This window comes from Paroedura picta, chromosome 14, assembly GCF_049243985.1.
Source record: "Paroedura picta isolate Pp20150507F chromosome 14, Ppicta_v3.0, whole genome shotgun sequence".
In the NCBI taxonomy this organism is placed as follows: domain Eukaryota; kingdom Metazoa; phylum Chordata; class Lepidosauria; order Squamata; family Gekkonidae; genus Paroedura; species Paroedura picta.
The window spans coordinates 2,213,281-2,235,400 of record NC_135382.1 but is presented as its reverse complement, the minus strand read 5'-3'; the positions used below and the strand labels follow the sequence as shown (position 1 = coordinate 2,235,400).

The 22,120-nt window shown below is 44.6% G+C and overlaps 1 protein-coding gene across 1 annotated transcript; it reads right to left on the bottom strand.

Moving 5' to 3' along the window:
• Nucleotides 1–676: 676 nt before the first annotated feature.
• NDUFS6 (NADH:ubiquinone oxidoreductase subunit S6) lies at nucleotides 677–21,875 on the bottom strand. The gene is made up of 4 exons (XM_077310839.1): nucleotides 21,728–21,875; nucleotides 15,097–15,150; nucleotides 12,170–12,292; nucleotides 677–823 (listed from the first exon to the last, which is right to left on the bottom strand). The coding sequence occupies exons 1-4, from the start codon at nucleotides 21,839–21,841 to the stop codon at nucleotides 755–757; spliced, it is 360 nt and encodes a 119-aa protein (XP_077166954.1). The 5' UTR covers nucleotides 21,842–21,875; the 3' UTR covers nucleotides 677–754.
• Between the last annotated feature and the right edge of the window lie 245 nt (nucleotides 21,876–22,120).

Sequence of the window (22,120 nt, the reverse complement as noted above, 5' to 3'; positions counted from 1 at the left end):
CACGGACAGAGCCCGCCCTAACTCCTCCCCAATAGCCCTTAGTGGTTGGTTCACCACTGTGTTCCAGATATATTCAAGCCTCTGCAGACTATCTCTCCTATTTGGAAACAAAATACTATAGGAGAGCATTCACACTAGCTAGATGCTCTGCGTTACCTTCTGCCATGCAGGTGGGCCGCTTCAAGAAAACCCCATTAGCTGAAAGACTCTGCCCCTGTAATTCCGGGGAGATAGAGTCAATCGAACACGTCCTCTTAAGGTGCCCCACCTTCAACTCTGCAGGAAATAAATTCATCCTCCCATTACTCAGGGATTCCTCCACCAGCTCAAACAAAGAAAAAGTAAAATTCCTCCTGTGGAATAGTAGGGGTCATATTAAGCAGGTTGCCAAATTTTGTGCGCATGTGCTTAAGCACACGGGAAAGACAACTTAAGCTTAAGTGAAGATTTTTAGAGGAATTTTACTATGCATTTTTATAATGTACCATCAATTATACAATTTTATATATTTTAAATGTTGTACTGGCTCCCTGATTTTGCAATTTTCTACTCTGAAATGTTTTTTCTCGCTATCTGTTTTATCTGGCCACAGTGCTGTATTAAAATAAATTTGAATTGGAATATTTTATGCTGGACAAACTCCCCAGAGGGGAAAAGATAGAATTCAACACAAAAATCCAGAATAGTTTTTTTAATACATGTGTGTGACAGCAGAACAAATGTAGACAGCCTTTCGGGAGACAAAAAGGCAGTTTCAGGGATGGTGCTTCTGCGTAAACTGAAGTCCACAGTACCCACATGTTCCTGTTTTTGTGTCTTTATCCTGAAAAAGGGGAGAGAAAAAAAGTTACATAAAAGAAATACTAACCACTAACTTCAGTGCAGCTCCTTTTCAGTACATGAAGCCACCCTGTTTGCAGGCCAAAGACAGATCTGCTCAGCTTGATGATGACCCACAGCCTGACCCTGCACTCCCGTGAGCCTCACGTCCAAGGGTTTTCCTAAGCACACGTAACATGGGAGTGAACTCCCCTGAACACACGAATGAGAACACTGGGACTGATCAAGCCACACAAGTGGATTCTGTGTGTGATTTTCATCATATTCTTATAAAGGTAGAGATGGAAGCAACTTCAAGGGTCATCTAGTCCAAGCCCCTACAAAATTTTCTCATGAAAATGCAGCTGTTTGTGCTTCCCGTGAATATGTCATAGAATCATAGAGTTGAAAGATACCATACAGGCCATCTAGTCCCACCCCCTGCTCAAGGCAGGTTCAGCCTCAAGCATCCAGGAGAAGGATCTGTCCAGACACTGCTTGAAGTCCACCAGTGAGGGGGAGCTCCCCACCTCCTTAGGCCGCTGATATCAGGGCTGAAAGTGAAATATTTATCCTGAAGATGATATCCAGCCATGAAATGTAAATCGGTCTGTCTGTCTATCATATTTCTATGCCACCTTCCCATAAGGCTCAGGGCGGTTTACATAAAACATAGGGAGGTACATTATAACCATTCCTGCGGGTCCTCTCCTCTGCTCCCAAAAGGCACCACTCCCTGTCCTCCTCCAAGTTACCACCTTTCAAATACCTCAAGAGATTGTAATAAAGTTTGAATCTACCTCAAGAGAGCCATCCAGTCTGCTCTCAACCTCCTCTTCATCAGACTGAATGTGCCCAGGTCCCTCAGCCTTTACTCATAGGGCTTGGTGCCCAGACCCCAGATCATCCTTGTTGTCTTCTCTGCACAATATGCAGGGGCTGATCCTGCACTGAGCAGGGGGGTTGGACTAGATGCCCTGTATAGCCCTTTCAAACTCTGCGATTCTATGAATTTTGTCCACACCCTTTTTTAAGTGAGTCCTCCAGAACTGTACTCCAGGTGCAGTATGACCAATGTGGTATATAGACTATGACATCTTGCAGTTGTGTTGCGATGACTCAAGGCTGCACTCTCCTTTACTGCCGCATCAACTGCCTGCTCACATTTAGCTTGCAAGTCCCCCGAGATCTCATTCAAACGCACTGCTACTCAGAAATGTATCTCCCATCCAGTAGGCATGCTTCTCATTTTTGTGACCCAGAGGTACTTATTGGACTGCATCTTGTTCTCATTTGCCCACTTTTCCTGCACATTCAGATCTCAATAAACTCTATCTTCTGGGGTGTTCGCTACTCCTCTCAATTTGGTATCATCTGCAAATTTAAGGAGTAGTCCCTCCACCCCCTCATCCAGGTCATTGACAAAAATGTTGAAAAGTACTGGATCCAGAACCAAGCCCTGTAGCACCCCACTGCTCACCTCCCTCCACTCTGATGAAATACCATTGACAACCATGCTTTGAGTGCGGTTTTCTGGCCAGTTCCTTATTCACCAACCCTCTGAAAATCCAGTCTGCAGTCCTCCAGTTTACCCATCAGGACCTCATGGGGAACTTTGTCCAACTTTGTCCAAATCTGCTCCATTATCTGCACTGGCCTGTCATCTTTCCTCCCTTTTTTGAAGATTGGGAACCTTCCACAAAACTTTGTTCAGTTCAGTTCAGGGTTTCAGCTGGCAGCATTTTAGGCCCCCACTGTTAGCCTGGAAGGGCTGCAAACAATTTCAGCAGGCTGGATCCCTTCCCTCTCCTTGGAAGGTGGGGGGAAGCAATCTGGTGCACTGAAAAGGCTTTCCCCAGACAGCTGACGGTCCCATGGGCCCCGCTGGCAGGCCAAATTTCAGCATGCCAGCTTGCTTCCTTCAGATGTGGGGGGAGCAACCCAGTGCACTAAAAAGACTTGCAACCCTTTCATCCTGACAGCTGAGAGGCCTGTGGGGTCCACTGTCCAGTCAAAAGGGCTTCAAGTCTGAGGTATACCAGTTCACTTTCCCCCCTCCCAAGGAGAATCCCCCCCCAATGACTATCAGAGGACTGTTGTAATAAGTTCCTTCTGATGAAGAATGAAGAACTCCCCAATGCATAAAATAAGGAGGAAGCCGATTCTTCCCTGAAACACACACCAAGGAATCATCCTGATTTATGGAGGTTCCCATAGAAAAAAATTAATTTTACTTCCTCTACTAAAGTGAGCTGAGCGCAGAGCTGCTCTCCATCCACTACAAAAACAGCAATTAAACCAAAGAAAACTGTCAAGCTATCAGATCACTATGATGTTTCCCTTCTTCCATGCTAGCTAGCTAACAAGTCAAAAGCCATTAGAGCAATTTGCCCAGCACATGCCATCCAAAGTGTCTAATTACAGGTGAGCTCCGCTAACAAGTAATACTTAAAGGGAAACACTGGGAACCCAGACTGGCATCAATGCAGGCCGGCTGATGTGAAGCGGGTGTGATTCACTCTGGATAGTCTAAAAAGTACCCAAATCAATGTTGCGTTGGTCATTTTGGGGGCAAATATTGTCTGAATCACACTTCCTCTTGTTAAACTGCCCAAATCAGCCTTGGTAGAATCACCAAACCGCAAGTGCAATTTGGCCAAGTGGAGATTGGGATGTTTTGCCTTTCCCTCTATTCCATGTTCTGGGAGTGCAGGGGTTTCAGGGAGAGGCACCAAATTTGCAGCAGAGCTGCAGGAGCCTTTCAAAAAGATTGGAGGCAGAGGGGGGGGGGGCAACAAGAACAGAGCATCTTTTTTCTTTTGTCATTGAAAGCAATGGAGGTCAGATGGGAGCACCCTCTTAAGGTGCCTGGAGAATTGGACCTCCTGGTCCAATCTTTCTAAAACTTGGGGGTTCTTCTGAGGAGAAGCTTCCAGTTACAGCTGCAAATTTGGTGTCTCTGCCTCAAACCCCTGCTCCCCCAGACCATGGAAAGGGAAAATTTCCCATTGACTTGAATGGTGCCAAATCGTTTAATCAACTGGCTGGATATTAGGCGAGGGATCCCTTAGTGTTGGTTCGTTCTGCTCTCCCTCCTAATGGGAGAGCTCATTTGACTGCATGCTGCACAGGGTTTAGAACTCTGGCTGTGCTGCCATCTTTTAAATGTTTAATATATTAAGGGGTTTTTAGAGGTTTATTGTATTTTATTGTCTTATTGTAAACCGCCGCGAGACTAATTGAGAGCGGCAGTATATAAATCCAAAGATAGACAGGCAGACAGTTAATCTCATCGTGATTGGAATTTTTTAATAGTATAATCCGCTTCTTGGCCTTTTCACCAAGATCAAGTAGAGTATAAATCAGGTTACAGTTCCCTCTTGCCACTCCCCTACTGGATGTTACTGGAGGGGGGATGGATAGTTGATTTATACCGCCATGTTTTTTACTCATATGTTGTAATTTTATGTCCTGCTTTTAATTTAAAAGGGGCTTTATTGAGGTTTTTTAATTAATAGACTGTTGTAACCTGCCACGAAACGGTTCCAGGAGTGGCGGGGAATAAAAATCTAAATAACAACAACAACAACAACAATACAGAACGTGAACTGGAAGCTCCGTGGCCGTTGCAGAGGATAGCCAACATGGACAAGTTGCTGGGTTCAAAGAGGGTGACTAGCCGTCTTCTGGATCCCTGTCCATTATGGCTGCACAAATTGGGCAACCAATGGATAGGAGGCCCCTTGAAAGATATTGTCAACCTCTCCTTGTCATCTGGAGAGTTCCCCAAAGGGCTTAAAGAGGCAGTTTCTTAAAAAATAATCGCTGGACACACGGGACCATGCCAGGTACTGCCTGGTCTCACATTTAGCTTTAGGCTCATGTGTCACCTGGGGTGTCACCAGTATGAGGATGACATCCAGCTCTATCTCCAGCCTTATCCCTGACTTGGAAATTGCAATTGGTCCAAAATGCAGCTGCCAGGGTCCTCAGGAGAGCCCATATTCAGCCTGTGCTGAGGCAGCTGCATTGGTTACTGGTTAGCTTCCAGATCAGGCTTGTTTTGGTTCATATTCAAGGCCATCTGCAGCCTGGGCCCTGCATATCTGAGGGACCTCTTGTCTCCTTATGTTCCCTGCAGAGCTCTCCACTCTGTGGGTTTGAATCTGTTGGTTGTCCCCAGCCCCCAGGAGGTAACACTGGCCTCAACCAGGTGACCTGGTGGAATAAGCTCCTAGAAAAGCTGAGGGCCCTGACAGAACAATCACAGTTTTGCAGGGCCTGCAAGATGGAGCTCTTCTGCCAGGCCACACACATCTGGTCCCTCCCTGTATATGCCCTACATGCTAGACATATGGACAGGAGTTACCCCACCCCCCAGGTGCAGGTAGGGGGTTGTTGCCGGGCATGGGCAGGTGGGCTGGAGGATATAGATGGGATTTTGCTGCCAGTACGTGTAACTGTATCTTGGTCTGTATTTTGTGTGGGTTTTTATTATTTGAACGTAAACTACCACCAGCCGGCATGGTCCGGGTGTGGCAATTATATAAATAAAATAAAAATAAATAAATAATGGTTAGTCATCCTCTTGGAGAGAAGTGACAAATGGAGTGCCTCATGGATCTGTCCTGGGCCCTGTGTTGTTGGACCAGACCCAGTTGTATGAAATTAAGTCAATTTTTGGTTAAACATCCAGAAGTTCCTAACAGTTAGGGCGGTTCCTCAGTGGAAAAGGCTTCCTCAGTAGGTGATAGATTCTCCTTCTTTGGAAAAGATGTTAAAAATTAAGGTTCCATTTGTTTTAAGTTTCTTTCTGATGAATTTGCCAGGGGAGGCAAAGGAGCGTTTTTTAATGCTACAGCAGCAGCAAGACTAATAAAAGCCCAGAAATCGCTTGACAAAACTGGTGAATTAAGACGGCAAAATTAACAAGCTTAGTAAATAGAAGGCCGCTGGAAGAATTTCAGAAACATCAGCACCCTTATTTGGACTTTATGAATAGGCAGTCTCACAATGGACTACACTGAAATGTTAAGGTGAAATCTGTAATCATCTCATTTTCTCTGTTCTATTCCTCTATTCTCTGTTATTAATGGAAACTAATAAAACGTTTAAAAAAAACAATTCCCCAGCCCACCTTGGAAGGTCACTGGGTGACCTTGGGCCAGTCTGCCTCATGGGATGGTTGTTGTAAAGATAAAATGGAGTAGAGGAGACATTATTTTGGGTCCCCATTTAGGAGAACACCAGGGTAAAACTGAGGCTAAACAGGAACAAGATGTTTTCGATCCATTCTCCGAAACCAAACTGTATGAGCTGCACCAGACTGACATGAAGCACGCCTAGCCTCAACCAGGCCTTTTCGGTCCTGGCCCCAACCTGGTGGAACGAGCTCCTGTGTGAGCTCCGGGCCCTGCAGGACCTTCCAGCATCCCACAGGGCCTGCAAGACGGAGCTCTTCCACCGGGTCTATGGTTGAGGTTGGGGCAGTGCAGGAAGATCAGTTGGGGTCCCCTGATAGATTTTAAATGTCACCTATGATTTTTGTCTCTCCTTTCTCCTCCCTCTTGAAGTGTGTGTGTGTGTGTGTGTGGGGGGGGGGGGGTTGGAGGTTCCACCATGTTATTTTTGCTATGTTATTATTGTATTTGGACTGTCCTTTTCAATCAATATTTATTCACGGTCATTCAGACCAAAACCCAAATACATGCAGTTAAAACTAAGACAATCCAAAAAGCAGGAAAACTGCCAATACTATAAAAATGTTAAAAGTCTGACATCATAGTCAGTATTTAAAACATACTTTAAGTTACCAGTTTAAAAAAAAAAAAAAAAATGGCTTTGTACTTATAAGGTTGGATCAGAGAGAATTTTTTTGATCCATATACCAAGTACGCAATTTCATGGCGGCGGTGCAAAATTTAGCTGTGCAGAGAGTTATTTGCTTATCTTCGTCTTGAAGCAGTACCTTGATTTTCTCCTTTGTGGAAGATCTCAGGTAAGTGTTCAAAATTGGCTGGATAAAGGTGCGTCTGATAGTGTCATAAATGGGGCAGAACAGAAGCACATGTTCATCTGACTCTGTCCATCCGCTGGCACAAGGACAGAGTCTCTGAGCAAGGGGTTTCTTTTGGTATCGCCCCTCCAGCACGGCAGTGGGTAGAGCTGAGCATCTTGCTTGGGCGAAGGCCCTTCTATGGGTGATAAGTTCTAGGTCTGACAGGTATGGAGCTGGAACAAGCGTGTATCGGATCCTATCTGGACACAGAAATTCTGGTGTTTTGGCTAGATCCCTTTGCCGACTGATGTCCTTGACCCTTTGTTTAATTATGGATTTAGCTTGATCTTGCTGTATGAAGGCTAGCTGTTGTTCCATAAAGCCAAGCTGTGATAATTTGCATTTCACAGTTTTTAGCCAAATTGACTGAAAGTTGTCTCTTAAGATCAAAGCAGACAATCGCTTTGGGTCATAGGTTAGCTTCAGCCAATATAGGATCGATGACACATAGATCTTATCTTCCACACTCTGCATACCTGTTTCCAATCTCACTCTAGCATTTGATACGCACTTAGGGAGCTGGATGATCTTCCTTAGAAATATTGACTGCACCCTTTCCAGTAACATAACACTGGATGTTGGGGTTCCTGAAAAGGAGCCATAAAGCAGCTGAGAAAGTGTCTTGGCTTTGTAGAGCTCTAGGGCAGCTGGTACAAAGTATTTCCCCTTGGTTCGAAAGAATTTGAGAATGTTGTTAGCCGATCTTTGGGCTTGCTCAGCAGCATATTGACAGTGCGCAGTCCTAGCACATGAAGATTGTAATACAATTCCCAGGTACTTGAATCTGTGGACTTCTTCAATTTTATAGTTGTCTAGTTTCCAAATTTTTGGTTTGGTCCTCTTGCCGAAAATCATGACCTTTGTTTTTTTGTAGTTTACTTGTAGTTGTTCTTCTTTACAGTAACTGCTAAGCCTCCTTAGCATTCTTTTGAGTCCTACTGCAGTTCTGGAAAGTAAAACTACGTCATCAGCATAAAGGAGAATAGGAATTGGTCGATGGGCTAAACTAGGGGGATGAAATTCCTTGTCCTGGAATGAGTTAATTATACCATTAATGTAAATATTAAACAAAGTAGGAGCTAAGATGCAGCCTTGTCTAACTCCTTTAGTAACATTAATGGGATTGGTAAGGTGGCCTTGGTTGCTGCATCTGACCCTTATTGTTGTACCCTGGTATAATAATTTAATAAGGGCAAGAAGCCGTCGGTCAATAGAGGTGTTCTCCAATTTCTTCCAGAGGCGAGATCTAGAGATGGAATCAAAGGCCGCTTTAAAATCAACAAATACTGCGTAGAGAGCAGATTTTGCAGAGGTGTATTTTTCTGCTAGGTGTTGGATAGTCAAGCAGTGATCGATAGTGGAGGCACCTTCTCTGAAGCCAGCTTGTTCGGACCCTATCAGCCCTTCCTGCTCGCTCCAACTCGAGAGTTTCTCTAGTAGGTGTTTGGCATATAATTTGCTGGGAATACTCAGTAAGCTGATAGGGCGATAGTTTGCTGGGTCACTTCGTTTGCCAGTCTTATATAAAGGTACAACTACTGCTGTCAGCCAACTACTGGGAATATGACCTGAGGAATTAGTAGATGTAAAAAGAGTTGCTAATATTGGGCTCCACCATTCCTCATTATTCTTTAGAAGTTCAGGGGGGATCCCATCCAGCCCCGGGGCCTTGCCTCCCTTTAACTGATTAATAAGTGATTTTACTTCATTTTGAGTGACTGGAGGCCACTCAGGGAGCCCCTCCAATGTGCCTGGTTGGTTCATTTCTGAAGCATCGTTATAAAGGTTTTGAAAGTGAGTGACCCACTTTTGTGGGGGGATGCATAGGTCAGTAGTCATTCTGCCACTTGACTTCACCCCTGAGGTCAGTTTCCAAAAGAGAGTGGTGTTCTTATTTTTCACAGACTGTATTAAGGACTGCCAGAGCTCAAGACTGTATTTTTTCTTCTTACGAGCTATTAGATTTTTATACTGTTTCTTAAGATTTAAAATTTGTAAAGGCTTGTTATTCAAAGACCCAGCTCCGTTTTCATTATACCGTTTGTAAGCGGCTGTTAGATCTTTCTTTGATTTGATGCAGTCTTTATCGAACCAAGGTTTGCCAAAATAGCCCGTTGTCGGACTATGTGGGATGTTTTTTTTGGTTAGGACAGGCTTCAACTTGTCAGTGAGTTCAGCATACAAGGAAAGAAGGTTCTGGCAAGAACTGGGCACAAGAAGCTTCTTGCGCAGTTCCTTTAAGTTGTCCGAGACTAACATTCTTTTTACCGAATCATCTAGTTGAGGGGACCATCTTATCCGACAACCAGTGTTTTCCATTAGAGCAATTTGGGGATAGTACGCAGGTTCATATTGGAAGTGTTGGTCAGGGGGAGAGAAATGAAGGAGAAGAGGGAGATGATCCCCTTCTAAGTATGGAAGCACTTGAAAGTCACTAACTGACCTGCCAAAAATTGCATCGGTCAGCATATAGTCAATAGTGCTAGCTCTTGTTCCTGCCAAGTATGTAAATTCTCCAGGGTGGTCTCCGGGTGTTGACCCGTTTAATACAAATAGGTTTAATTTATGAGCCATTGAGGCAAGTTGAGCCCCCGCTTGGTTGGAGCGTTTATCTTTAGAAGCACGGGTAAGGAAGTGGCTTACTGAGCCCTCCTCATTGCTGATCCAAGTTATTTTGTGTTTGGTTCGCAAAGTTTGATCATCTGGTCCAATACGTGCATTTAGATCCCCTACGACCAAGACTCCTGCTGATGGATGATCCAGACTGGTATCAAGTATGTATTCTTCTAGAGCTTTCCAAGCAGCTTTGGTGTCCATGACCCTCTTTTGGGGAGGGAGATAGACATTATAGATCAAAATTTTGCTGGCTCCCCAGCTTACCAGAATACCAAAAGCCAGATTGCTTAAAGGATTTAGGGGAGTGCATGTTGCCTTTAGTTTAGTGGATACCAAGAAACCCAAGCCACCTTTCAGTCTCCCAGGGCCTTGTCCTTGCGCTGCTTCCAGCTTGAAGGAGTAATATCCATCAAAATCAAGATCGGCTTTTGTCCACGTTTCCTGGAGAGCTATAATGTCACAGGGATGGTGTAAAAAGGGAATTTCTTCTACCCTATGGAGGACCCTAGACCAGCCCGCTATATTCCAAGATAATAGCTTAAGTGGGTTGGTTGGTCTGTGGGAGATGGGCCTATCTTGGCGTCAGGAGCTCGTAGAGTCCAGATCTATCAAAAGTGGTACCTGTCTACTTTCTCCTTCAAAGATAGATTGTGGATTTATTTGGTCGTGCGCTCCCGATTCATTCCGTTCTTGCAGCTCAAGCAGTTCTTGTGCCAAGTATTTTGGATTAGGCATAGATTGTACTTGCCTCTCCTGAAACACTTTGTGTAGGGCAGGAGGATCCAACTCCACTTCCTGGAGGAGCAACATTCCTTGGGATTTAACTACTGATGATTCCTGAATTATTTTGTCCCTAGGAGAAAGGGAGGGTTGTACTATAGATACTCCAGCAGCTTCTGTATCTGTTGGAGGTATTGTTTCCTCCTGGTTTACTTCCATTTCTGAACAATAAGATGTTTCCAGTGGGGGCATTGAGTCGAAAGATGCAGAAAGGTGACTTCTTGCCGGTGCATCTTGATTCTGATTTCCTCGTGCCCCACCTTTGTCATCTCCCGTTGTCACTTGATTGATGACTGTCCGGATTTTACTTCTTAACATTATTTGGCTCTTTTCCAAGCTTTTCTGGCTGTAGGTCTGGTCATGCTTTCGAAAAGCTTGGGGACCTGGTTGTGAGCTTGCCTCTTTATTATTTATTTTGGTAAACAAGGTCATATGCCCAGAACTATTTTGTAATTCTTTACCCTTTCTCATTGATGCCCTTGAAGTTGGTACCAAATTCCTTGGCTCCTGTTGATTAGACTTTACTTTGCATAGAGGGGAACAGACAGAGTCTTTAAACACCCTGGTTAAGAAAATCTGGTACTTGACAAACAGTTCCCTCCTGCGCGTAAGCATGGTTACAGTCCTGTTATGTCTGAATGTAATGACCAGCCTTTTATAAAAGTTCTCACTTGGCAACCAGTGGAGGTTGTCTATGTTAACCTCCATTATTTTGCATTGGAGAATTTGTGTCAAGGAATTAAGCACGGCTCTTTTAGAATTCCACTTATTGTAATTTACTCTGAGGTTTCCCACCAGAATAGCCAGCTGATTTCGTTGGAGCCTGCGAGTGTTTTTTGTATTATTGATATGCAATTGCAGGTTACTAGGAGGGAGCACTGAGGGAACGGTTTTCTGATTAGCATTTCCTTTGGGGAGGATATCTTGAGATTTTGTTTTAACTTTTGGGTAATTTGCTTTCTCAACACTGTACCTCTGTCCCTTTAAGTGAAATTCCTTAAGGTTGTATACTGCTTCCTTCAATTCAGTCAAATGAAGGTTTATTTGGTCAATTTTTGTAAACAAATTAACTACTGTCTCAGTTATCAGAATTGATTGTTTAAAAAGGAGCTCAAAGTTACTTGCCTGCTTGTTACACGGTGATTGCACCCCCGTATCTTTCTCGATTGGTGAAGACAACTTCGGTGGACTTGAAAGTCTTCTTTCAACTACCAGAGTGGGGGAGTCTTCCTCCAAGATAGAATATCTGTTGCTAAATAGAGCAGTTTCTAGTGTAGGCTCCGAATTCTTTGTTTTCAAGTAGTAATCAAGCTTTAGTTGTTTCTCGGCACTGCACCCAGGTTGATCAGCAGGTGAATGTAGCCTCTTTTTCGCTCCCATTTGTTTAGACTGCAGGAGTTCTTGTTTTAACAGGGAGTTTCTTGTCCTTATTTTCTTTATTTTCTTGTATTATGCTTCTTGTTCAGATAAAGAGCATATATTGAAACTCCTCTAAACGCGAAACAGAGACCAGTAGAGATAGAAAAACAAAAATAAGCCAGGCACAGCTGTGCGTTGTTATCTCACTACTGCCGCCGCCGCCATCTTTTTCTGCTTTCCCTGGACTGTCCTTTTAATGGGTTTTAATGGGGAATGTAGCTGGACTTTGTAAGCCACCACAGCAACAGCAACAACAACAATGAGCTGCAGTTTTCCAAAGGCTTCTCTTCTTTTCTTTTTTGCTGCCAGCAAAAATAAGGCTCCCCTCCCCCGCCCTGCTCCATGCATGGTTGCTGGGCTGTCCTTGATGGGTTAGGGGCAGGCCTGTCAAGTGTCCTCTTCTTCCCTGGCCCCCTAAAGGATATCATTAAGCAAAATAATGTACCCACTGTGAGAGGAAGTATAAAACCACATTACCAAGTTGATATACACTTTAGGATGTCCCAGAGCTCCACCACCACCATCGCAAGCTACAACTCTGGTTCCAACTTCAGTCACGGGTTGCTCGGCAATTAGATCAACTGCAAAGTTCTCATTTACCTACAATGGCACAACAGGAAGATTTTCAGTGGTCAACATTTGCAGGCATTTCAGCTGTTATAGCTATTAAAGACTTCTTTCACGAATCGGGCAGAAGTACCAGCATACACAAATATGGACTGAGGTGTGAACTGCCACTACCACATTTTCAGGAAACGTTTATGTAAAACTCAAAAGATATTTGACTTTCTGAACCTTATTCACATGTTCATAGACTGTTTTATGTATTGTTGTTTGTTCTTATGTAAACCACCCTGAGCCTCCAGGGAGGGCGGTATATATACAAATAAATAAATATAAATAAATAAATATCCTGATGTGCATATTTTTTAGCTCACACCCACTGGTGCCACATCACTGGGATGAACTCTGACTGCAAGAAAGAAGAGAGAAACAGTAGATACGAGACATAAAATGAAACTCACCTTTTCACTGAGATCTAAAACACAAACATAACATTGCTGAGCTGAAATATACCTAGCACTTGCTTGGTCCAAGCCAATGTAAGACCACAGCACAAAAGTCAACTCTTGTGGGGAATGGGAGGCAATACACACCAGCTGAATAACAGGTGAGTCAGTTCAGAAGAGCTGAACTCACTCACCCACCAAGGGTGGGGGATTCAATACCAACTGGATTTTTAAGGGGACCGGGGCTTCAAAACCAATCTATTCTGCAGATTCCTTTTCAATAGCAGCAGACACCGGAAAAACCTTTGAAGGTAGAATATTTATGAAACTGAAATAACAGGCAAATTTAGTACAGGTTGAAAACAGTCTTTTAAAAAGCTCTTCTAATATATTTCTTGTCTCTTATAATAATACTGTATATACTCGCATATAAACCGAATTTTTAGCACTTAAAAGACCTCCTCGGCTTATACATGGGTAATTGATTAACAGCCTATCCCCAGACAACCACCCGCAGCATTGCATTTGCATCCTGAGCTCTTTGCAAGTGAGCTAATTGCTCCCAGCGAACCTTCTGCAAATATCTTGAAAGCTTACTCTGGCAGTTTGTAGGACATCAATGGTTTGACTGAGGGATTCTGATATTTTCCCCCCTTCATTCCTAATCACTTCTTTCAAACTATTCTTTTGGTTTCTGTGGGTGGGGTGGGTTTTGGGGGTGCTTTGGGATTTACTGTTTTTTCAGTGTTTCTTCTTTTATCTGAGGGGAAGCATTGTTTGCCTTTTTTTCTTGGGGTTGTGTTTCTTTTAAAAGTTGATTTTTACAGTTCTTTCTTTCAGTTTTCAGTTTTACAGTTCTTTATATCAGTGTTTTGTTCTGGGGGGCACTGTAGCCCCCAATTTGATAGCTGTTGTACTTGTTGTAGTAGGTTGCCAACTTTGGGTACTATTGTTCTGCTCTGGTTTGCTGGGTTGGGGGGCACTGTTTGGTTCTCCTGCCAGAGCTGTTCTCACAAAGCAGTTCTGTCAGTGCTCTCTCAGGATGTCTGGCATCAAGAGAGGAAGGCAAGGCAATTGTAAGCCGCTTTGAGACTCCTTTGGTTAGTGAAAAGCGGGGAACAAAAACCAGCAGCTATTGATCCTCTTGACTTTTCTGTATCTGTTGGGAGGGAGGCTGGATGGGAAAGCCTGTGATGATTGAGCATGGATTAAGCGCTTAGGCCACCCTGTAAATTTACCAGTAGCCTGCTGCATTTCCCACCCTCGTCTTATATGTAAGTCAATAGGTTTGCCCGGATTTTGTGGTAAAATTTAGTGCCTCGGCTTATATGAGGGTCGGCTTATATGCGAGTATATGTGGTAATCTTAACCATTGGCGCTGTCCGGGTGGTGTCCAGGTCAGTGGCCCAATCCGGATGCGCCCAGCTTTGCCTGCCTCCAGATTGAGCCGGCCTCCAGGAGCTGAGCGCACAGCCTAATCCGGACGTGCTCAGCAAAGCTGGGTGCTTCCGGATCACAACAGCCACACCACCCAGACACAAGGCGGATCACGGGCCCTCCAGTGAGAAGAGCACGCACCCGGGAAAGCCTCACACTCGCTGCGGAGGACTGGGGAGGGCTTCCATGCCACCCAGCTGGGAAGCCGCGGCTTGCTGGGGGGGAGGGGACCGGGGATGGTTTCCCCGCGGCCCACCAAGCATACCTGTCACCTCTTTGAGGGTCGCTTTGGGCGCACTTGGTGCACCATGGGGAAGTGGGCACAATGGGGGGGGGCTTTCAAAGCCCATTCTTATGAACGGGCTTTGAAGCTAGTGTCTCTTATAAAAGAACTAAAATCCGCATGCATACAATTGCATTTCTGAAGTAAACAGCACAACACCGTTAGTGCTATAGGCTTGTACATCATTCATTCATTCATTCATTCATTCAGTCTTATATTTCAACAGAGTCAAATCCAACAGCTTTGACTTGTGGCCAATAATAAGAATTATGTTCATGTACTTGTAAGCTACCAGCTTCTGGTAAAATAACAAAGGCTCCACTTAAATGCAACTTGAGCCCTAAGCTGTATGCATGCAGCAGAAACACACTCATGGAGCATCATGGATCTCAGGCACTTGTACTATGCACATGAATGACTTAGTAACATTATGAAGACTGACCAGATGAGGCCCACAGTCTGATTTAAAGTTAAAGCTAAGCAGGTCTATGTCTAGACAAAGTGTTGATGGACGATTTCCCAGGATTATTATATTCCATGCTGGACCAACCGGCAGGATATAAGAAACAAATAATGTTATCACTATAGGTCCAGTTTGCTCACAAAATTGAAACTAACCACTGAAGTCATCATTATGGCAGAAAATAACATCAAGGTAAGTGCCCACCCCATACCTCTTTCTGTCTTCCAACAAATCGAACCCTTCTGTAGTCGCTTTCTTCATAAACCTGGAAAAAGGAAATGGAAAAAAATCTTCGAATCTCATCTCAAGCATGGGTGTAGGAAAAACCGGAGCAGGAAAAAGAAAGTTATAGAAATAATAATGTCTCCATGTAGTTTGAGGAAATTAAATACCTGCAGGATTGCTGTACCTCTAAGGCAAGAATAGATCTTATTTACCAAGAAATGGGAAAAATTAAACACTGAAAATTTAGCAATGAACAATTATTTGCACTGTTTCCATGTGGTATTTTCTAAACACAAAATTTTGCAATGAACTCACTTTTCATGCAATTAACAGAATTTAATCAATAATCCTCGCAGAATGTTTCATGCATTTTCCAAGCACCATTTTTCTATATTGGTCTGGGAAAAGTGTGAAACAAAAGGGATTGATTATTTAATTTTTCAAAGTACAAATAAAACTGAAATCCTAAGTAAACCATCAAGAAAGTCACATCAAACTCAAGAAAACTGTTTAGGATCAAGTCTGTAACTAGGGCAATACTCTTCCTTATAATTACAGCACCGATTAAAGAGAAACAGCTGTGTTATCAATTTTTAAAAAGAGAATTTCATTGCCTAATGAGAGATTTTCCTGCGATAAAACATTTCCATTATCTGGAAGTTTCATCAGATGCCAGGCACAAGAGATACATTCTAAAGATACAATCTCTGATGTGACTCATTCCAAATCATGGTTCACACTGTAACCATATATGCAGTGTACATTAGGTTAAATTTGGGACTAGATACTGAAGGTGCAGTAGCTCACCCTTGAAGAGATTACAAAAACCCATCACATGCACCCCATTAGAACATATTTCTTAGGCTACAGCAGGGTTTCTTCTTCCTCCTTCCTCCCACACTAGCCCATATTTGTATGCTAACAACAAGAAGATGACACGGGACCTGGGTAAGTCCAAGAAAGACCTAGGATACATCGATCAGAGAAAGCATATGAACAATAGGGGGAAGGCCTCCATTTGCAAGGCCACAAATTGAGACCAAGGCCCACCCAACAAGGCCACAAGTTTTAGGTGGCAAACACGGGAAAATACCGCACATGGGAAACCTCTGCAGTGATCAGAATAACACCCTCTAGCAATCCTAGATCCTATCTCGCTCACTCCAAAGTGCCAGATCAACAACCAATTAGTCCAAGTAGATACACTACAGAATACCTGAACTAACCATAGATAATTATGTCTAATCAACTAATCAATTAACTAACCCCTAATTGATTCTAATTAACTAATACCTAATTAATCAATTCTAATTACATAATTAATTCCTAATTAATTAAAACACCACAGCTTCACTCAAATCAATCCTATCCAATCCCTGAAATGAAATCTAACCTAATTAAGCGCAAAACCCTTCCCTTATTCCCCTCCTCCACCTGAACATGGGCCAACATACAATACAAAGTGCACCCCAAACCGAGTAATTGCTGGACTGGGTAGCCCTGAGAGGGATTTGAGATATGATCATGCTCGAACCCCTTCTAACCTCCACCCCATCTCTCGGGTCACTAGGGTGGAGGCCAGTAACCTGCCTCCAACACTGATGCTGTGCAATGCCATGTCAATTAATCAACCAATCAATTAACTTACTCTTAATCACTACACCAAAAATGGCAGACAACCCCAGTAGCAAAACAGCAAGACAGAAAGCAATGGAGGGCAGAAGGGAGAATCACCCAGCCTTAAACCACATTTCTTTACTTGGGAAAAACAGTCTATAACGAGGATGTGAGAAAAAAACTTCGACTCTTAAGCATTGGCATTTTAAAAAACAAGCCTCAATGGCAGCACAATACTTAAAGCCCAGAATGTGGCCAAGATTAGATTTATAAACAAGAAAAAATCCTTTTTTACTTGCATGGGTTAGACTAAAAAAGTAACCTAAAGGTCACTTCATTGCACTGAACGATGCTCATATTGGAAGAATACTCAACTGGTTTCCAAGGCTACAAATAATTGCTATTTTTGCTATAAAAAAAACTCATGAGTCTTTATGAGTTATATTTTAAAAATTGATTTCTCACACACACTGCTCTGATCATTTCATCCTTACCATCACACCAGCAGTCTGGAGCCAATGGCTCAGTGGTAGATGTATCTATAAGTTTGGATATTTGTACTGTATGTATACTAGAGGCAAAGGGACTTATATGCCTTATATATATCCTTCCATCGGAAGGATAATCTGCCTGGCCCCAAAGAAATCTCAACCAGAGCCAGAGCTTCCTCATCTACAGCCCCAACCCAGTGGAATGAGCTCTCCAATGAGATCAAGGCCCTACCAGAACTGAAACAATTCTGTACGTTTTGCAAAACAGATCTCTTCCATCAGGCTTTTGGATTCTAGAAAAAAAATCTCATAAGAGTAATTCAAGGAGCTTGTCAAAGTAATGAATTTGATTCAGTCTGGAATAATGTATTAAAAGAATTATCCAAATGGCAATGTGTATGAGTTAATTATGTAATTATTTTAATTTGTGTATTTTGTTAATCATTTTGTGTGTGTGCTTTCAAAGTATTTGTTGGCATTGTCATATTTTTTTCTCTTTTGTCTAATAAAAATTTTAAAGTTAAAAAAGGATAGACCAGTGACGAGGACCCCCCAAATTGACCCAATCGCCAAGAGCACCTTCAAGACCAACAGGATAATAGAGTTGCACTTACCTGTAATTGTAGTTCATTAATGTCTAGTGTGCAGACACACATTGGGACTGTGCATGCACAGGCCTGCAGCAAAGAACTGAAGCAGACTAGTGCTTGCAGTTCCTCATCAAAACCAAAGCCCTCCCCGGGATCCTCATCTTGGAACAGCCAGTCCCACTGCTCAAGGTAGGCTGGTGACAGGGCACATCCAACTGGCTGGTGATCCCTGGCTCGAAAGAAGCACGTTGGACCTCAACCAGGGCCAGAGCTTTCTGGTGGAATGAGCTCTCTGAAGAGATCAGGGCCCTGCCTGAACTTCCACAGTTCTGCAGGGCCTACAAAAAGGAGCTCTTCTGCCAGGCATTTGGTTGAGGCCAATCAAAACAATGACATCTGCTGGGCTCCCAGAAAACCTACTGAAGCCCACACCGGTCTTCCCATGGAACCACTGTCATGTAGTTAGCAAGTCAACTTGATGTTATACACACTGTTATCACAAGTTAAACCAATGTCACTACTGTCTACCTGAATGTATGGATTATGCTGTTCTTCTTCATAATATGTACTTCCTCTTTGCTATATGTAAACTGCCCTGAGCCTTATAGAAATAGAAATAAATAAACAAAAATAAATACAAGGGTTGAGACATCTGTCTCTAAATCAAAGGCTGATGTACTTCCCCTGGCCCGAACGGCCCTCCGTCTGCTCATCCTCAGCAAAGCAAGCTGAGCCTCTAATTGGGCACTGGGCAGGAGTTGGCAATTGCTGGGTCACTGTGGGGGCAACATTGGATCCTTGTCTCTAGATGGACCCAAGCTCTGGCTGATACTGGAGGGGAGCACCTTCTCCTTGTGCTTTGTCTTTTTGGGCTTCTTAGGTGGTGGGTTGCCAGAACAGGCCTTCTTCTGAGCATCGCCCAGAAGCTGAAGACTCTCTGCAGCCATCCCAGGCATGGTCAAAGCAGGGGTCTGGTAGATTCCAAAAACTGTATCAGTGCCATGGACCAAGCCAGTGGTAACCCCAACCTCAGAATCCTCTCAGAGGAACTGAGACAGTGGCTCAGAAGACAGTCTCAGTGGGGCCACAAAAATAGCCTTCTCCCACAGCACTGCTTTTAGGCATGATCAGTCCAACTGAGCTGTGGGCATGAATTTTTGTCAGATGATTCATGCTGCAATATTAGGTACTCTCCCAAAGTAGGCACCTATTGTGCTTGACAGTGTGCAACACCTCATGCATTTTCTGAAAAGGGCCTTAGAACCCATGTTGGAAATTTCTTTCCTCAGCTGAGGAGAAAGGTTGAGCCAGAAAGGCAAGACCGAGTTGATGTACACAGAGGCAAACCAACATGTTCTCTCCTCGCAGCAGTGAAAAAAGAACTGAGGGCAAGGGGCTCTTAGCCCTTGGAACATGTGGTTATCCAGTGGGAAAACAGGCACATGCATTGTTTAGAGGGCGAGAGCACCCCCTTCCCCACAAAAGACGAGCACATGCACAGCCCCAGTATGGGGCTGCATTACAAGACAGAAAATGAATTCCAAGGTTTTGCGAGTCAAAGCTTCCATCATGAGATAGAGTTATCTCTTGACTCTTGAGAGCTTATATCCTAGAAATCTTGTGGCTTTGAATCTGTGGTAAAGCTGTCTACAAATATCCAGGCTGTTTCCCCCCATTTTAATACTACTGAAGTCAGGCAATAATATGCACATGACCAAGTGTAAATGAAAAAGATCCACACACTATTTAAAATGCACACTATTTATAAAGTGTTTCCATTTTAGCAATCCAAATTCAGAATGAACAGACCCAACACACTAATTACCATATTATGTTTTGCTGTTCTTTGTTTTTTTTTATAAGCTGTTATGCTACATTTCAGTTAATACTGATGTTACTGACTAATTTTCCAAGGCAGAAAAAAGGAAAGTTGGACATGTTTAAACCATCCCAGCATTAAAGTTGATCCAGGGCAACATGCAAACATTTAAAAACAAAACCAAAAATGTTCTTACAATATGAATGAACTAAACCTCAACATAAAAAATTCAAAGAGCAGCCATAACACTTCAAAATCAAAATGGCAAAACAGTCTCTGCAAGGGGTTCAAACTAGGGTTGGGTGCTCCGACACCCGCACCTGCCCCCCCCCCCGCGGTGCAGTGCTGGCTGTGTCGGGAGCGACCAGCTGCTTCAGGCGCCAAAGCGCCCAACCCTAGTCCAAACCCAGAGTCTGCCCATAAATCTCACAGGGTAGCTTCAGGTCAGTCCCTCTTTCAGTTGACCCTCCCTCTCTGGGCTGTTCTGGAGTCAAAATAGAGGTTAGGGAGAAGAGCCGTGTACACTGCCCTAAATTCCTTAGGGGCCAAAACAATATTCAAAAATAGATATTTAATATATATTTGCTAAAACAAGAAGTAGACATAAAACCACACAACTAGAGCAGGGGCATACCAAACCAAAGTCTTCACTCGCGGACAGAAAACAGTAACAGAGTAAGGCAGGCAAATCCCTATAGCAGGGGTAGTCAAACTGCGGTCCTCCAGATGTCCGTGGACTACAATTCCATTCGCTGGCAGGGGCTCCTGGGAATTGTAGTCCACGGACATCTGGAGGGCCGCAGTTTGACTACCCCTGCCCTATAGTGAGGAAATTCCAAAGTTTGGGTTCTATGACTGAGAAGTCCTTCTCTTCGGTTGCCACCCATCTCGCCTCAAGATGGCAGTGGCTCCCGGAGCAGGCAAGGCCTGTTCTGAAGAGATCACAGTAAAGAAGCAAGTAATGTTCTAGATACTATCAGAGCAAAAATACTACAAGTTTCTTCATTTAAAAGACACAGCTTCTTACAATACCACTCAAAGAATGTGAAACAATGTTAAGATCACATAAAGCCTCTATAAGGAATATTTACTGTATCCTATTACAAAATAGCTTGAAAAGTTCCAATCACTTTCAGATTAGGTGGAATAAAAAATGAATAAAAATTTAATTTAATATTTTCTACAGGGTTAAATTTTAAAATATGTTTAACATTCATAGAAAACCAACTTAAAATGATATATATGTGGCATCTTTCATCTTATAGATTACTAAAAATATGCAGATCAGAGGAGGATGAATGCAGGCACGGGTATGGTGAGAAAGACAGAGCTGGTTTTTTTTACCTGTGGTGGGAATATCCTAGAGCCTGTTTATATTGGGACAAAGTGGTTTAAATTATATCAAGTCGTCTTAAAAGAAAGATACCATCGCGCACAGAAAATATATAACCGAATTTATCTACCAGAAATACAAACAGGGCAACTCTCTCTAGTACTACATCTGCTAACATTAAAGGTCAAGGTCTCCCCTCCTGTGCAAGCACCAGGTCATGTCTGACCCTTGGGGTGACGCCCTCCAGCGTTTTCATGGCAGACTCAATACGGGGTGGTTTGCCAGTGCCTTCCCCAGTCATGACCGTTTATCCCCCAGCAAGCAAGCTGGGTACTCATTTTACCGACCGCGGAAGGATGGAAGGCTGAGTCAACCTTGAGCCGGCTGCTGGGATCGAACTCCCAGCCTCATGGGCAGAGCTCCAGGCTGCATGTCGCTGCCTTACCACTCTGCGCCACAAGAGGCTCTGAGCTGGCCTCAGCAGGCCTGAATGGTGCCAGATTCGGGGAAGAGCCCTCCGGCCAGTCACTCGGCTGAAGGAAACCGGGGGGAGTTGCTCACTGGCGGTCTTAGCGCGGGCTCAGAATCACACGGCCGGGGGGGGGCGGGGGGGCCGAGGCGCTTCTGGGGAAAGGCGGGGGGGGGGGGTCTTGGGCCTGCGAGACGCAGCCAGGCCAGCCCCCCCCCCCCCCGGTGCGCCGTCGTCGTCCATCTCGGGGCTCCTGCGGCCAGGCCCCCCCCTTCCTCCTCCCCCCCGCCCGGCTCACCTGGCCCGTGTGCGTGACGCGCTCTCCGCCCGCCTCGCCCGCGAAGCCCCGCCCGGCCGCCAGGCGCCCCCCGGCCGCCCCCGCCGCCCTCAGGGCCGCCCTCAGGGCCGCCATGGCCGCCGCCCTCGCCAGCCCGACGCCGCAGCCGCAGGAAGGGGCGGCGCCGCGCAAGCCACGCCCCGCCCGGCGCCTGACGTCAGCACGCCACGCACGCCACGCCGGAGGACGCGCCGGACGCTTCGGGCCGCCGCCTTCGGATCTCCGGCCGGGACGGGGCTGCGGCGCTCGCTCGCTCACCAGGTGGGGGGCCGGCGGGGGTGGGGGGTGGGGGGAGGGGGTGCTCCGCGCATGTGCCGCGCCTGGGCTGCGGGGGGGGGCGAGGCCTCTTCCCTC

Coding starts and splice junctions, on each gene's coding strand:
- NDUFS6 (XM_077310839.1), bottom strand. CDS start 21,841: ATGGCGGCCCTGAGGGCGGCCCTGAGGGCGGCGGGGGCGGCCGGGGGG. Junction 15,151..21,727: donor GCGTCACGCACACGGGCCAG/GTGAGCCGGGCG, acceptor TCCTTTTTCCAG/GTTTATGAAGAAAGCGACTA. Junction 12,293..15,096: donor TTGTTGGAAGACAGAAAGAG/GTATGGGGTGGG, acceptor GTGCCATTGTAG/GTAAATGAGAACTTTGCAGT.